This window comes from Meleagris gallopavo, chromosome 22 (assembly GCF_000146605.3).
Source record: "Meleagris gallopavo isolate NT-WF06-2002-E0010 breed Aviagen turkey brand Nicholas breeding stock chromosome 22, Turkey_5.1, whole genome shotgun sequence".
Lineage (NCBI taxonomy): Eukaryota > Metazoa > Chordata > Aves > Galliformes > Phasianidae > Meleagris > Meleagris gallopavo.
In genome coordinates, this window is record NC_015032.2 from 10,292,990 (window position 1) to 10,307,704 (window position 14,715).

The 14,715-nt window shown below is 39.9% G+C and overlaps 1 protein-coding gene across 3 annotated transcripts; it reads left to right on the forward strand.

Annotated features, from left to right (window-relative positions):
• The first annotated feature begins 511 nt into the window (after window positions 1-511).
• Window positions 512-7,267, forward strand: LOC100539992 (dolichol-phosphate mannosyltransferase subunit 1). 3 transcript variants are annotated; one of them, XM_031556554.1, is made up of 7 exons: window positions 512-606; window positions 949-1,025; window positions 1,124-1,149; window positions 2,039-2,134; window positions 3,565-3,633; window positions 3,963-4,024; window positions 6,508-7,267. In XM_031556554.1, exons 2-7 carry the CDS (start codon window positions 969-971, stop codon window positions 6,525-6,527), a joined length of 330 nt encoding a protein of 109 aa, XP_031412414.1. In that variant the 5' UTR covers window positions 512-606; window positions 949-968; the 3' UTR covers window positions 6,528-7,267. The 3 variants fall into 3 exon arrangements, with proteins under 3 accessions (XP_031412414.1, XP_031412413.1, XP_010720940.2); XM_031556553.1 differs by lacking the exon at window positions 6,508-7,267 and adding an exon at window positions 5,004-5,162 and having other exon boundaries at window positions 3,910-4,024; XM_010722638.3 differs by having other exon boundaries at window positions 513-606; window positions 3,910-4,024.
• Window positions 7,268-14,715: the final 7,448 nt, after the last annotated feature.

Genomic DNA, 14,715 nt, shown 5'->3' on the forward strand with positions numbered 1-14,715 from the left:
CGACTCGCCGCTGTCCGCGCGCGCCGGGCGGGGATTGGGCCGAACCGAATCTCGGCGCCTGCGGACGCAGGGCGATTAGGAAAACGAGAGCTGCTGAGTTTCGGAGCCCTTCCGTTCGTTCTGACGCCGGTCAGAGCACGAAGGCGGTTAGCTGGCGGAGTTGAGCGCGTCTCCTCGGTGTCCGATCGGCGGCTCGCCGTCAGCGCAGCAGTGCGGGGCAGCCGCGGCTTCTCGTGGAATTGCGCTTCTCGGTTCCGGCCCCGATCCCCTTTAGCCGCCGAATGTTTTTCTGCTCCTCCCAAGCCGAGGCGGTGCCACGGGTACGAATCTGTGCTTTCTGTCGCAGCGCGTGTTTATTTCTACATATGACATGACCTGTTTCATGCAATAGCTTGCTTTTCCTGTATTTTCTCTGATTAGTTTATTTTTATGTATCAACTGGATTTCTAAAAAGGAAAATGAGTTTTTTCAAGTATTTTTTACACCTGAAAATATAGAATTCAAAGGTGTCACAAAAATAATTAAAACCTGTACTTCAATTAATAAAGGATATATTTTTGTGTATCTTGCAGCTTCTAAGACCCAGACCAAAGAAGTTGGGCCTTGGTAAGTCCTTGTTAATTCTGGTTTGTAGGAAGTAAGTAAGTAAATAAATATGTAGTGCTTGTGCTGCTTCTGAATATGTCATTTCAGGTAGCAGCCCACCTATCAAGTCTTGTTTCTCTATGCATTGGTAGTGCAGTAGGGTGTGACAAGGCCAGCACTTAAAAAATCCAGTGTTGAAATGACGGGGGAAAAAATTTGACTGTTGACGTATCATTGTAGCAGTATTTAGTTACTCATTTTCTGGTGAAACTTAATGATTTTAAAAAAGAAGAGAAAGCTGTGGCTAGAAGATCGCATATGTTAAAATACAGAAGGAAATTGTTTCTGTACTGTCTTCATCAGGCACTGCCTATATCCATGGAATGAAGCATGCCACTGGGAATTTTATTGTTATTATGGATGCTGACCTATCTCACCATGTAAGTTGTATTTTACATGTAGGTTTTTATTATAATCAAATTTTCCCTTATTTGTCCCCCTGAACTCCCTTCTCTTATCTGTTTTCTTTCTATTTCAGCCAAAATTTATTCCAGAGTTCATCAGGTGGGTGCTACTTCTAGTTTAAATTTGTAAATGCTTACTGTTTTGTAGTAAGATTTGAAAGCTGTCTAATTGTTGCTCTGACCATTTATTACTACACCTTCAATACAAGTGATGTGACTTCAATAGGTTTGTTCCAAAATATCCAGAAAAAAAAGTAGTTTCCTACTGGACTAAAAATCCCCAAGGTTAAACAGAGAACATGTGTGGTGCAGCAGTCTTCTTCCTTGTAATGGAAGCTTAGAAAACTGCACTTATGCATACATATATATGAAAATAATCATTTAATGCCAGTGATCTGCTTGTGTGAGAGCAGGAATATTGACTGGAGGACCAAGTTCACACTTCATTGTCAAATACTTCCCTCCTTCTGTTTACCTCTTACCTTCCTCTCCCTGTAACTTCAACTCATGAGAAACAGTAAACAGACTCAGGGTAGTTAAATACCTGTGAACTTTCTTGCTAAGTAGTACCAGAGGCCAAAAGTGTTACAGATAGGCATGATATGTACTAGGGATAGTTCCAGCCCTATTTTTTCTCCTTACTGTGGGGTTGTGTAATTTAAATATTTAGATCAGATCTTAAAATCTGAGGATTATCCTATCTTTGGAAATGCATAGATAGGTCTGTATTTATAAATTAGTCTTTGAAATTCTGTTACATTGTTGGTAAAAGACAATCGTAAGATACTTTGAGATAGTTAATTGTTCTGTTATAAAGAACTATTTTTTAAATGCATAGTGGTCATAACTGTTGTTTTGCTGTGTTCTCTATTTGTTTAAAAGTTTGTAAGGTGTACATTTTATACTGAGTGATCGTTTTATTTTGAAATTCCTACTAACTTCATACAAATGTTCTTCCTGTTTTTCTGATAAAAACCTATTTCTAATAGAAAGCAGAAAGAAGGCAATTTTGATATTGTATCTGGAACAAGGTATAAAGGAAATGGAGGAGTATACGGTTGGGATTTGAAAAGAAAATTAATCAGGTTAGTATTTTTTCTAGACATTTACACCTGAATTTGTCACTTAGAGATTAATAAGAGCTCCAAGTACGGCTGTCAAACAGTAATTCTATGTGAGTTGAACTGAGTCTTTAGTAGTACTGGGTACTGCAAAATGGTGTGAAATAATGGGAATGTGCACAATTTGTCCTCAATTAAAACCATCAGGAAAGAACTAAGTTCATGATAAAACAGCTGGTTGGTTCGATCTACGAATCTGCAGAGCATCAATCTGGGACACTTCTCTCCCATCATCCGAAGAATGAGCTGAGACTATGGCACCTTTTCAAGTTTACAAGACATGATTAGTTAGCATTAAGACCTGCAATAGCCCTTTCTCTTAACAGTAAATCATTCTAAATCCCTCTGTTGATACTCTGATTTGCCAGTTGAGAATTGTCTAACGTGATCAATGTCAATAAATCATTACTCACACCTTACTGGAAAACAGGTAAAATGAGCACTAGGGAAATGTTTCACCCAGAAACCAGAGGAAAACTGTGTCAAGGCCATCCAAGCAGGTGGAGGCTGGCCTCCACTTGTGTAGGGGCTCACAGGTTTTGAGGAGCTAATCAGTTTCTTCTGCATCCTTTCTCCTGCACACAATTGAAGAGAATAAGGATAAGTTAACGCCTATTTCCTCGTTACTGTAAGGAATTAGGAGCTGGAGTGCTGTTAGTGTAATCTGGAGATGGTGACATAGGGACGGTATCTGGATTTCTCCTGTAATGGAACAACTGCTTATCTTTTTGTGAATCTAAATAGAATGCATACATCCCTCTGCTGCTCTCTTTTTTTTAAGAGAGAAAATGAGAAAACAACGGACATTACCAAGTAATCCTTTTACATCATGCTCTACAACGTAAAGCATGTGCACATCTGGTAGCATGTAGCTGTGAGCTACATAAGTCAGCTGTAAGTCTTGTGACATTTTTTTATAAGCAGAGTTCTTCCTCGTTATACTATGCAAGCAGAGTGAGCTGCAATGAAACCTTGCTTTTCTAAATCTAGGTGTAGTGTTTATCCAGGAAACATCTTTATTCTCTCGCAGTGAATTTTAAGGATAAAATGTAATTATGACTGATGTCAGATTTGTTTCGTATTTTAATACAATGTGTAGTTGTACTGACAGGTGTACTGTAAGCAAGCATACAGTAAACCTAATTTCTAACAACCTAAAAATCATTTTTCCTTCAATTGTTCAATAATAATAATTTAAATTTGAAAAACTTAATGTTGTGTTTTCACTTTAAGACAAGCATTCATTAATAAAATTTAGCATGAAAACATAATAGAAATACAATTGTTTCATACTAAGCAATATGTATGTATATTTTTAAACTTACTGTCTGGAAACTCTGCTTGATCTTCCTGAATTGTCAGTGGGCTATTTTGACATTTGTTTCTTTTCACAGTCGTGGTGCCAATTTCATAACTCAGGTTTTGCTGAGGCCAGGTGCATCAGATTTAACAGGGAGTTTCAGGTATAGTATGCAAGTCATAAACTCTACTTGAAATTAAGAAACTGCTATAATAGGAACTGGAGTAAGAACAGGCCTACTTATTGAAGACTGTGACATCTGTTTGAGAAGGGTGTAAGAAATAGTAGACTACATTGCAGGAGCTGTTGTTCCAATTATTTTTGTTAATTATATTTTTTGAATAATGATGATATGAGTGAATGATTACAGTTAAGATTCATAAATGCAGGGTACTGATTTCTGAAGTTCAAGCTTTATTTCCTTTGTAATTGCTTTCAGGTTATACAGAAAAGAAGTCTTACAGAAATTAATGGAAAAATGTGTTTCTAAAGGCTATGTCTTCCAGATGGAAATGATTGTTCGGGCCAGACAGCTAGGATACACGATCGGAGAGGTATAGTAAAACTTCTGATAAGTGTACTGAGCTTTCATTTAAATGCAGTTACGGGTTACGAGGACAGGCTGAGAGAACTGGGGCTCTTCAGCCTGGAGGAGAGAAGGCTTTGAGGGGACCTTATAGTGGCCCTCCAGGACTTGAAGGGGGCTGCGGGAAAGCTGGGGGTGCCCTTTTTATAGGGGCAGGTAGTGAGAGGAGGAGGGGAAATGGCTTTTAACTGGAAGAAAGGGAGATTTAGACTGAACGTTAGGAAGAAATTCTTTACTGTGAAGATGGTGAGACACTGGAACAGGTTGCCCAATGAGGTTGTTGATGCCCTCTCCCTGGAAGCACTGAAGGCCAGGCTGGAAGGGGCTGTGAGTAACCTGGTCTGGAGGGAGGTGTCCCTGGAATTAGGTGATCTTAAAGGTCCCTTCCAGCCCAAACCTCTCTGTGATTACTGGAAGCATAGCAAATTCTGAGCACCTCCAAGAATAAACAAGATTTTCAAATTACCATGAAGTTACACAGTTTTTCCATCTTTTCCAGATGACTGCCACATATGAAATTCCACTCACTTATTCCCTTGTCTGACAGGACCTTCCCTTTTCCTGTTGCCATTTCTTTGGCTGTGTTATTTATCAGGTTCTTCAAAGAGGAGAGAAATTCCAAATACACCAGTAAACCTGCACTTAGCCTCCTCTTTCCTCCTCCTTATTGTAGAGACACTTCTTGCTTGGTTGTCTCAATATTTCATTTTCTCCAGCAACCTGATTCTCTTTCAGATTTATTGTCCTCTGTCATTCATTTCTGTGTTCTTCTCCAGCTTTCCAGCTCTTGCAACTTTCCACTTGTAAGCTTTTTTGATGTGCTGTCAGCCGTCATTAAAAAAAGAACAACAGTTATATCCTATATTCCCAGCTGTCTTATTGCTGCCTGTTATATTTCACTGAATTGCTCTTGATAGAGTCTGAATTCACTGAAATTCTCTTTGCAGCCAAATCTCAGAAACAGTTCATCACCATTTTCATGACCGTGAGCTGCTGGAGAACTCTGTTCTGGTTCTTTCTTAATCTTGTGTACTGCATTTCTGCATGGACATTGGGTATTTTTACACAATACAGCAGACTCTTTCTCTTTTCTTACTCATGGAGTGACAACACCATGCTGACTGTAGCTTGGGTTTGACTTTGAATTTCTTTGGCTTTCGCATCCAGCTGCATTCACAATTTGCTTTGTAATATTGCTGAATGAAATACTTGTCTGTCTACACATCCAGTACTGAACTGCAGGATAAGAAAAGTTATTATTATACATTCTGAAAACACTAAAATACACTTCTTTAGTTTAAAAAAAAAAAAGCGCTCTTGGCTTGCTTCTTTCTCTTCTGTGTGCTGCTGCAGAGAGCTTTTTTCTGCCTACTCTCACCACTCGCTGATTTGCATGCCTCTGCTGGTTGCAAAGCATCAAATGTAAGATGCTTGTCTCCAGGTTCAAAGCCTGACAGCCCACCTGTCTGCAGTAGGCCTCATATCTCTGAGGCAGTGCTGGGACATGGGCTCTGTTTTGTAATGGGATAGATGTGCTGCCCTCAACAATTCCTGTTACATTCCCACGGAAGCAGTCTCCCTCCTTCTGCGGCTTCTCACATGTGGGAAGAATTCTGATACCTGAAGGGTTGCTTCATTGTTCTATTTCAGCTTTAAGACTTTCTTTCTGATATCTGCAACAAACTCAACAGAGTTCACATTGCTACCACGGGCTGATAAATAAGATCATTGTATTATTTTGTTTTTTTTTACTCTTTTGTTTATCATCTCTATATTCTAACTTCCTGGGGCAGGATCATTTTCCATCATCTTCCAAGTCCATTGATAAAGTATTTCCTGGCATGTATGTTCCTAACACTTTATGGATAGTGAGTTAATCACCTAATGAAAAACAAAATGAGTTTTTATGATTTTTTTTTTTTTTTTTTTAATCCTGTAAATCTATAAAATGGCCAAAGGCAGACAAAGTGCATATTCTTACAGACAGGTCCTACCCCAGCTGCCATACTCAGGCATCACCTTCTAGCCAGTGGCAAAGCTGATCAGAATGCTGTTTCAGGGCAGCAGGGGATATCTGCCTAATAGAGGCACTGACTTAAAAGGTATTGAATTTACCTAACAGGGGAAGCAATGAAGATTGATTCTGAGCCTCTAGAATTGTAGTGTGCTTGTGCTGTTAGGTTTGTTCTGCCTGTGTCATCCACCCACTGGGTACTGTCCTTGGATCAGCTTTGAAGGCGGTAAACCTACTGTGTTCATGCTGCCCAGCTACAGGCCATCATTAAAGCCCTGATAAGAGGGACTGAGATGAAGGAAGCCGGTCTGGTGCTTTCACACCTCACCTGTATAAGCATGCTGTAGCTTGAAGTCCATGGTTTGGTTTGGTTTTGTATTGCAGAATTTCTCATTATATGTTTTGCACCTTAAAAATAATATTGCTTTTTTCCACAGGTTCCTATTTCGTTTGTTGACCGCGTCTATGGAGAATCTAAACTAGGAGGCAATGAAATAGTTTCCTTCCTAAAGGGACTCCTGACATTGTTTGCTACCACATAAGATTTGCTCCTAAATTCCTTTCTTTAGAAAAACACTTCCTGCCATCGCTACGGTTCTTAGCATATAACAGCAGAAGTTTGATAATTTCCCTGGAGACCAGAAGACCTGCTATAAACTAACAGTTAAACGAACTAAAAATAATTAACTAAATGGACTGTATTGCAAAATGCACCTTTCAAAATAAACGAACTGTATGTGAAACTAGTCAAAATAAAGACATATACCCTGTACTACTTTTGTATAAATAATGTCTTAATAAAGAACACAAACAGAGCTGAATGATTTTTTGCATTTAGAATTGAATCATTATTCAGCAGAAGCTTAAAGATGATTTTGAACTAAAGCCATGCATGGTCATAAATAGAGATTTCTTATCTTTGTTCTGTGTTCTGCAGATAGTATTTTCAACATATGACACTGAGTTGGATTTCTTTCCTCAGCATGGACATCCATGGTTCTTAGAGTTGAGCAAAGGTGTTTTTCTGAAACTGACGACAACTTGTGTTGTTCAAGAAATGCAGATAAATACAATGATCTCTGAAAACTTATTTCAAAGCTGGAAGGATGGAATATTCTTTGGGTAAAAAAGAATAATTCTGGAATATTTTCATATTCTGTATGCATGTCCAGAAATAAATGATTCCTTTGGTTTTGTTTTGTTTGTTTGTTTGTTTTTTAGAAGTACACATTTTTTTAGAATCTAAAACAAGAGGATAACATCTCACCCATGTTAGGGTGATAGAAGATCCATGTCACCTCACCAAAGACATCAGAGAGATTCTTCTTGTGTCAGATAATATTTTGCAATGTAACAGCTGCACTTGTTCCAGATCCTGATGAAAGAAATACAGCAATGTAATCCTGTTTGTGTTTCACTGTTTGATCTAGTCAGAAATCAGAACTGGTGAAGCCCTTGCAATCAAACATGCATTTTGGGAACAAAAGTAAAATAAGTTTTAAAAAAAAAAAAAAAGGGGCAAAATTATTGATAAATTATTCTGATAATGGCTTTGTATGTATGAAAATACATCCTCAAGATTTTTTGGTGGTGGGAAGGGGTAGTTCTTTGTTTTCTGAAGTAAGTATATTCAGTGGGGGAGGAGAATCAGCACATCTCCTAACGGTTGTACTTATTTAGATTGTATCTGTTTACATTCCTGTACTATATTAAATGTGGTTGTTAATATTCAACAAACCTGCAAGGCTGCAGATAAATGATAAAATCCTATTTCAGATAACTAGTTACAAAATAGATACCACTCCATGACTGAAAGTAAAACCCCAAAATGAAAACTTAGTGCTTAATGGGCTGTTTTTTAATTAGAGATGCTCCTTTACTGAAGTTACACATATTCTGATATTTTTCTCCTTTTCTGAGCACTCAAGGCAAATATTTCGTTTCATTTGCTTTAAAATAGTAGAAACGTAGCTGTGGATTTTTGAATGGCTGTAATTCAGTTACATGGAGGTTCAGCTCTACGTTCTGTCATTTGCTTGTACTTTCTGAGCAAGTCCTGTCCAGCTGTGTGATTTAATTTGGTGCAGGCTAATCTGATCTGATAACATACAACCTCTGGGTGTAGAGACCCACTGACAGCTCCTGTGATTAGATTTCATCTATCCTTGTTTGGAGCATTTGTAGCATATAATAATTAGCAAATAGTTTTTAAAAGTTCATCCAAATTTTCTCTAGAATACTTGCTGAGCCTCAGCAAGACCGTATTTTCTCAGACTTGCGTGTAACTGATGTCCATTATATTAGTTCTTTGTGATCTAACTGCTGTGAATTGGAATGTGCATGCCTGGTAAATTTCCTTAATTGCAAAGCCATTGTGTCTACTTATGAGATGGTGTTTGAAGTAAGATGATTTACATATAAATTAGGATCACCACACAGTGTATTCTGTGGTTTGTGGTACGTACAAGTTGGAAGCATGACTGGCTGGCAGGCAGTTTCTGACTGTGCTTAAAAGTAACGGAATTAAGTGATAAGGAAAGAAAAACCTACAGCAGGTTTTCCACGGCGCCACTACAGGGGTAGAAAATGCTGCTGAAAGTGACGAATGACGACATGGATCCAGTGGAAAGAAGCAGAATTAAGAATTCCACTGCTGAACTGCCAGCTGCAGAGTAACTCCGTTCCTTTCAAACATTTCCTTACTGCACATTTAAAAAGCCTGAGCTTAGAAGGAGCTGCTGCTCATGTGCTTGGCCCTCTGTGCACAAGTGGAGGAGAGAATCATAAAATAGTATTGTGTTAATGTTCAGTCACTGTGGTGACTAAAAACATCTGATTTTGATACATTCCCTGTTTGAGCGCTTCAGAACCTCACTAGTACTCAAGTAAGTGTTCTTTATGCAGGAAAACTTCAAAAACAAGCTCCAAGACTGCCTTTTAACTAAGACCTTCTGCATGCACTGCTGTGAAAATTTGCAAAAAATAAATATTGTAGAAGTGTAGCCAGGAATCACAGTTCTACTAGAAGTCCTTCTTCAGCAGAGCTAGTATCTTTCAAATACAAAATGGGACAAAATAGCCTTCACATAGTGCTACTTAGGCTGTTTGGGGGTATTTGTCAATATAAACCCTCTGAGTTACTTTAATTTGTTCTCAGCTTCTTTCTTTCAGCTCAGAAAGTACAAGCCTCTTTGTACTGGAAGACTGCTTGTATAAATTCTTGGCATAAAACAAACAAAGAAAATACATTACAGGCCAGTATTTTCCTAAAATACACGAAGTTGTGTGAGAATAGCTGTGCTGTCTGTAAGCAGTACGAAATACAGCTACTATGATCTTTGCCCAAACATACCAGCAGTCAGCAGTACGGGGTCTTCTAGGGCCAGAGGTCACAAAGGTCCAGGCATGGTCATGGTTTGTGGATCCGTCTGGTTGCTTTTTGCATCCCTTTGTAGTCTGCTGCAGCATCCCATGGCAGTGAGCTCAGCAACGTGTACAAGTATTTTGTGAAGTACTCTATTTTAAACTTATCACCTAATAAGTTCATATGTTCCCTACTGTTTTCTCGTGCTTTATTTTATAGATGCTGCTTTTTCTCCGCATTGTACTCAGTCCTGTTTGTTTTGTTTTTTTTTAAGTTCCTCAGACAGAAGCCACCACCTACTCTCAAAATATGAGTAACATTACAATTCTATTGTTGTTAGGGGTTGAGTGCCCAGAACTCCATGCAATGTCTTAAACGTGTACTGGGGATTTATACAGCGGCATTTTAGGTTTCAGTTCCTTTCTTAGCATTGCAATTCTCTGCTTGCCTTGTTTTTGGCCACCACAAAAATCTGAATTGACATTTACAGGAAATTTTTCACTCTATGTCCCTGGTTTTACAGTTCCGCATAAATCAGCTTTTCTTAATTACATCCATATTCATTTCCTATGAAAGCACAATGTACTGCTAATGTACTTTACTTTCTCTGTTATACTTCCTTAAGAATCTGTGTCTGCTAGCACTCAATCATTTGGCAAGAACAGGAGCTTTAGTTCCTTCCTGGCTCAAATCTGTGCATATCATGGCTGTGTTTGATTGGGCATGCCAGCGAAGAGGGAGGAGAAGGTAACTCACATTTTCTACCAGTAATACATCCTTTCCCCTGAGCACAAAACTGATTACTTCCTCTGGCAAACAGGCAGGGCTATGGGGAAGAGACCTCTTCTTGTTATTGTGGACTAGTGGGTCACTGCGATGTGTGAACAGACTCGCACACAAGGCTCAGTTGTTCAAATCCATGACAGAAGCCAAAGTGTGTGCTAAACTTCAAGAATGCAGTCCCAACAGACTTGAGGTTACAGAACAGGTTGCAAAGTTTTGCACAGTGTTTCACACAGCTTATTATATTACCCTTAACCTGTGTGAGGTGCTTGCACTCCGGGTGGTTTGCGAGGACATTTCGATGCACATCTCTAGTCAGAGCTGTGCTAAACGAACTAAGCAAGCTTGTATTGAAGGTGTTTGTTGTACAAACCAAAGCCCAAGCTTTGGAAAGAAACACACTACTAGGGGCTGCTGAAGTCAGTATCACCTACTGTCAATGGACCTGATCAACTACCCTGCGTGGCAGCTGGGCTGGGAGCAGCTCTGATCTCCTCATGCCCTTAACATATTCAAAAGCTCGTGCCCTGAGACGTGGAATTTCTCAGTCACATGAATGGCACAAGGACAAGTTGAATCCTTCTGACTACATCGCTGTGATCCCAAAGCTGGGACAACCACTTCTTCACAATCAAGTCCTGGTTAACATATCCAGCTGAACTGCAAATCAGTAGCAAAACAATATCCCTAGTTTATTTCATTTGGGTACTGGGGTGAAGAGTTGTCTGATCTGAAATAGTGGGAAGTTGGCTTCAGTTCTGGTTTGTTTTTAAAATGTGCATCTCTAATCTGTGCCTGCAATAAAGATGTGCCTAGTTCCAATATGGGCAATACAATAGAACAGATTTGCCAATGGACTGTGTAGAAAGCCAACTGCAAGGCTGCACAACCTTCTGTGTATTAACAGTAAAAAATAGCAATGACTAATCAATAATATTTATCTAAGGGTCTATCGAGATGACTAGTGTAAGCATGGATTGAAATCTTGGCACAACTGAATTAAATGACAGATTGCCTACTGAGTTCAATACATTGGACTTCAGCAACAGCTTTTCACCAGTTAGCATTTCAGAGCAGTAGGCACATCTTAACACTAGGATCAATAAGAACAGAATATACACAGACAAGAGGGCTGCTTATCAGACATTATCACTGTGTTATGACACAGTACCCCCAAGGTGTCACACTGTAGAAGACAAGACTAAAAAAGGTAATCACAGAACTTCTATAAAGCACAGAAACTTTTGGAGCATCATTTTCTCCTCTGTGACCTTGTCAAATTTCACCTTTTTTCTTCAGGCACAGTGGCCATGCATAGCATCTTATGTATTGTGATTGTTATTATTCAGAGGGAAGTAAATTGGCACTGGGGAGAACAAAACTGAATTGTAACTTTTAATCCAAAATTAGACCTGGAAACTTAGCTCCAGAGAGAGGGATTTCAATAAAGCTGCAAAAGGCAAAGGTATTAAAATGGAAGGTTATTCCTGCAAGGTTAGCTGTAGTGGCAGTTCAATAGAAATTGATAACAATGGTGCATCTTAAAAGTGTTTGGCTCTCAGCACTTTTTATCCTTGTTTTGTTTTCCTACACCTCTAGAAGCAGGTGAACACAACTGAGAACCTGATGTTTGCTGGGAGGCTGAGAATGGTTATCTAGTTCCTAAAATGATGTGCTCTCAGAAAAGGGAAGATCTGAGCACTAAATGATACTTCTACCTTTGTCTTCCAGAACAGGAAAGATCTTGACTGAGCTCCTAGTTGCCGCAAGAGAATGCCCAGCTGCCTTCCACCCCCACACTTCCGTGCACGAACAATTCACAAATAACCAGATTTACTAACTACCTGGTGAAGTTCATGTTGTGACTCAAATGTGTTCAGAGAGCTCTCATTTCTACTCCATTTTTCCATTCTGCTTGCTCTTGCGAAGAAGGCATATGGTGGTACTTTTGATGGGCTGATCCTCTTAAAATAATTTTATTACTTAGTATAAGAGCTTGAATGCAGGAGAAGTAAAAGACAAGCTGCGCAAGAATGCTAAATTACTGAAATTTTGAAGTTAGAAGTCTAATTATCTATTAGTCGAATTGTACAATTAGACTTTTAGCTTACATCTTTCATTAAGAAAACCCTCAATCTGAATTCATTTTGAAAGTGTTGGAAGCATGGAAGGTAGCAATTTTATATCCACAAAAACAATGTGGTTTGTCATGGCAGAACATCACCTCCAAAGGACTGTATATCTGACTGACCAGCTTCCAAGTAAAATGTAAGAGTTGTTTATAACAGATAAATTTCTTACTGCTCAAAGAGATTGACATTCCTTCCTAGTTATCCTAACCAACTAACTAAATCAATCTTACACAGCTCTTACAAGAGACCTTCTCAATATGAGAGCTTTGTTGTTTGTTTTTTTTCTTAAAGACATGGGAGGGAGGGAATGGAGTGCTCAGTGTGAAGGCAAAGTTCTTCCCTACTTTCATCTTGATACAGACTGCATTTGGCTCCTTCCTGGTGATTTTTGCCTAAGTTGTCTTCATGGAAGAAGGCTGAGAATGCTGACATGATGAAGTGTCTTAAACGACGAGGGAACTGGAGGGCTCCATCCCAGTGAGACTGGGGATCTTAGTGCTGCTCAGGATTAACCTTAATTGTATTTATTATATAATTAATTACGTTCGTTGCTTACAGCCATTGATAGTTGGCTGAGTTAGTTTGCATTTAAACAAAGACAGTGCTGCTGCTAAGCTAATACAATTGTAAATACGGGCACAATTTTGTCCTGAACAGGAGCACAACACACCTTCAATCACACCTATTCAACTTGGGAATGCTAATTGTGTTGCTGCTAGTGTTAAATTTAGCCTCCTACTATGCTATGATTTTACTGGTTGTCAGAGCCTGTTGTGAAAAACAATATCCACTTCCATGATACAAAATGCATATTAAGAATACTATCATGACATTTTGTTTCATTCTGTACACCTCACAGCAGAAAAATGGACTCAAGGCTTATTTCTCCTTCTTCCCTGCTGCTTGAATTTTACCTTTCAAATCAACCTTCTCATACAAGCTTTGTATTACTCTCTTTTTCACTTGATAAATGTTGACAATGGTGATACTGTGCAAATCATCCAGAAAACTCTCATTAAACGAGAGCAAGATTTTGCCCATCACTTCAGGATTCTTACAACAGATATTGTCCTATCCTTACCTCAAAATCTTCTCAGTCCCATCCTCACAGGATTTAGGCCAAAACAGGCAACGGTTCCCACTTGCTCAAGCTGTTGCTACTACATTATTTTTCACTCCTGCTCTTCTCTCTGCCTTAAGAAACTCTGCCTACATCACCAGTCTTGTGCACTGAGCAGCTATTTTTGCATTCTGGTGCTTTGCTTTCCATCCATATGCAACTTAGTTCCTCTTGCACCAAATTCCAGTTTCTGCAACCCTTTCTAGTTTGCTTTCTCTACATGTTTTGGCCCTAGTTCTGGACTGGGTACCATCATCAGAACATGGCTGGAAATCTTTTTCCCGATGGAAATTCCTGGATGCTGTCAGCTCTTGAGGAAGTGGTCAGAGGGCTTTCAGCCAGCAGGCTGCCAGCCCCAGGCTATTCTGGTGAGCAGCACAAGAGACGAAGTTCCGCTGACAGTCTGATGCACTTGCAACCGGAATTGAGCAGGAGAAAAGATGTCCAGAAGCTCTTGATTTCCCCTGCTGAATGTTTGTATTCACACACAAACTCACATTGTGTCTGTCCCCTTAATTATCTATAAAATCTAACTGCTATTTCTAATTTCATTTTTGTATTCCATGGAACTTTGTTCCTCACTTTACAGCACTTCTGTGTTTCCTGAAATCTATCTTCAGGGATTTGTTTTCCTGGTGCTAGGGCTCCAGAAACCTGCCTTTCTTGTGTTAAATCACAATTTGCTGAAGCAGCTAAGTTTTGTGTACATCCATTCTGTTGTAAAAACATACTTTCCATCAATTTCTGATTCTTATGGCCACTGATGCAAAGACAGTGAGAGCACATGGTGAAATGAAGGTATGATTTGCAAGCAGTGTGCTTCTAAGCCGTTCAACTAGAAATTCTTAGGAAAAGGTGACAAATAAAACGTCACCGAAATCTTCACGAAAGCTGCTTATGTGAACTGCCACCAGGGCAGCGATGGAGCCAGCAGGACCCGAGCCACGCGGAGTCATTTGTTGCTTTACGGTATCTGAGGCCACGGCGACCTTCCTGCACCTTCCAATCCACGTTGCTCCACCGAGCGGGAGCGGCCGGCGCTTCCCTCAGCTGTGGTTGGGCTGCGGAGCTGCAGCCGCGCCTCAGTTCCGTCACGGCTGCGTCAGGCCGCGCTCCCGAGGGCGCGGAGCAGGACGGGCTGCAGGCCCAACTCCGCCCTCCTTTGGCACACCCGATTCTCGATTCGCACCCTAACACCTTCGGGGCCTCGGTGACCTCGTCCCGCTCGAAGTCTCCCGCCCCGACG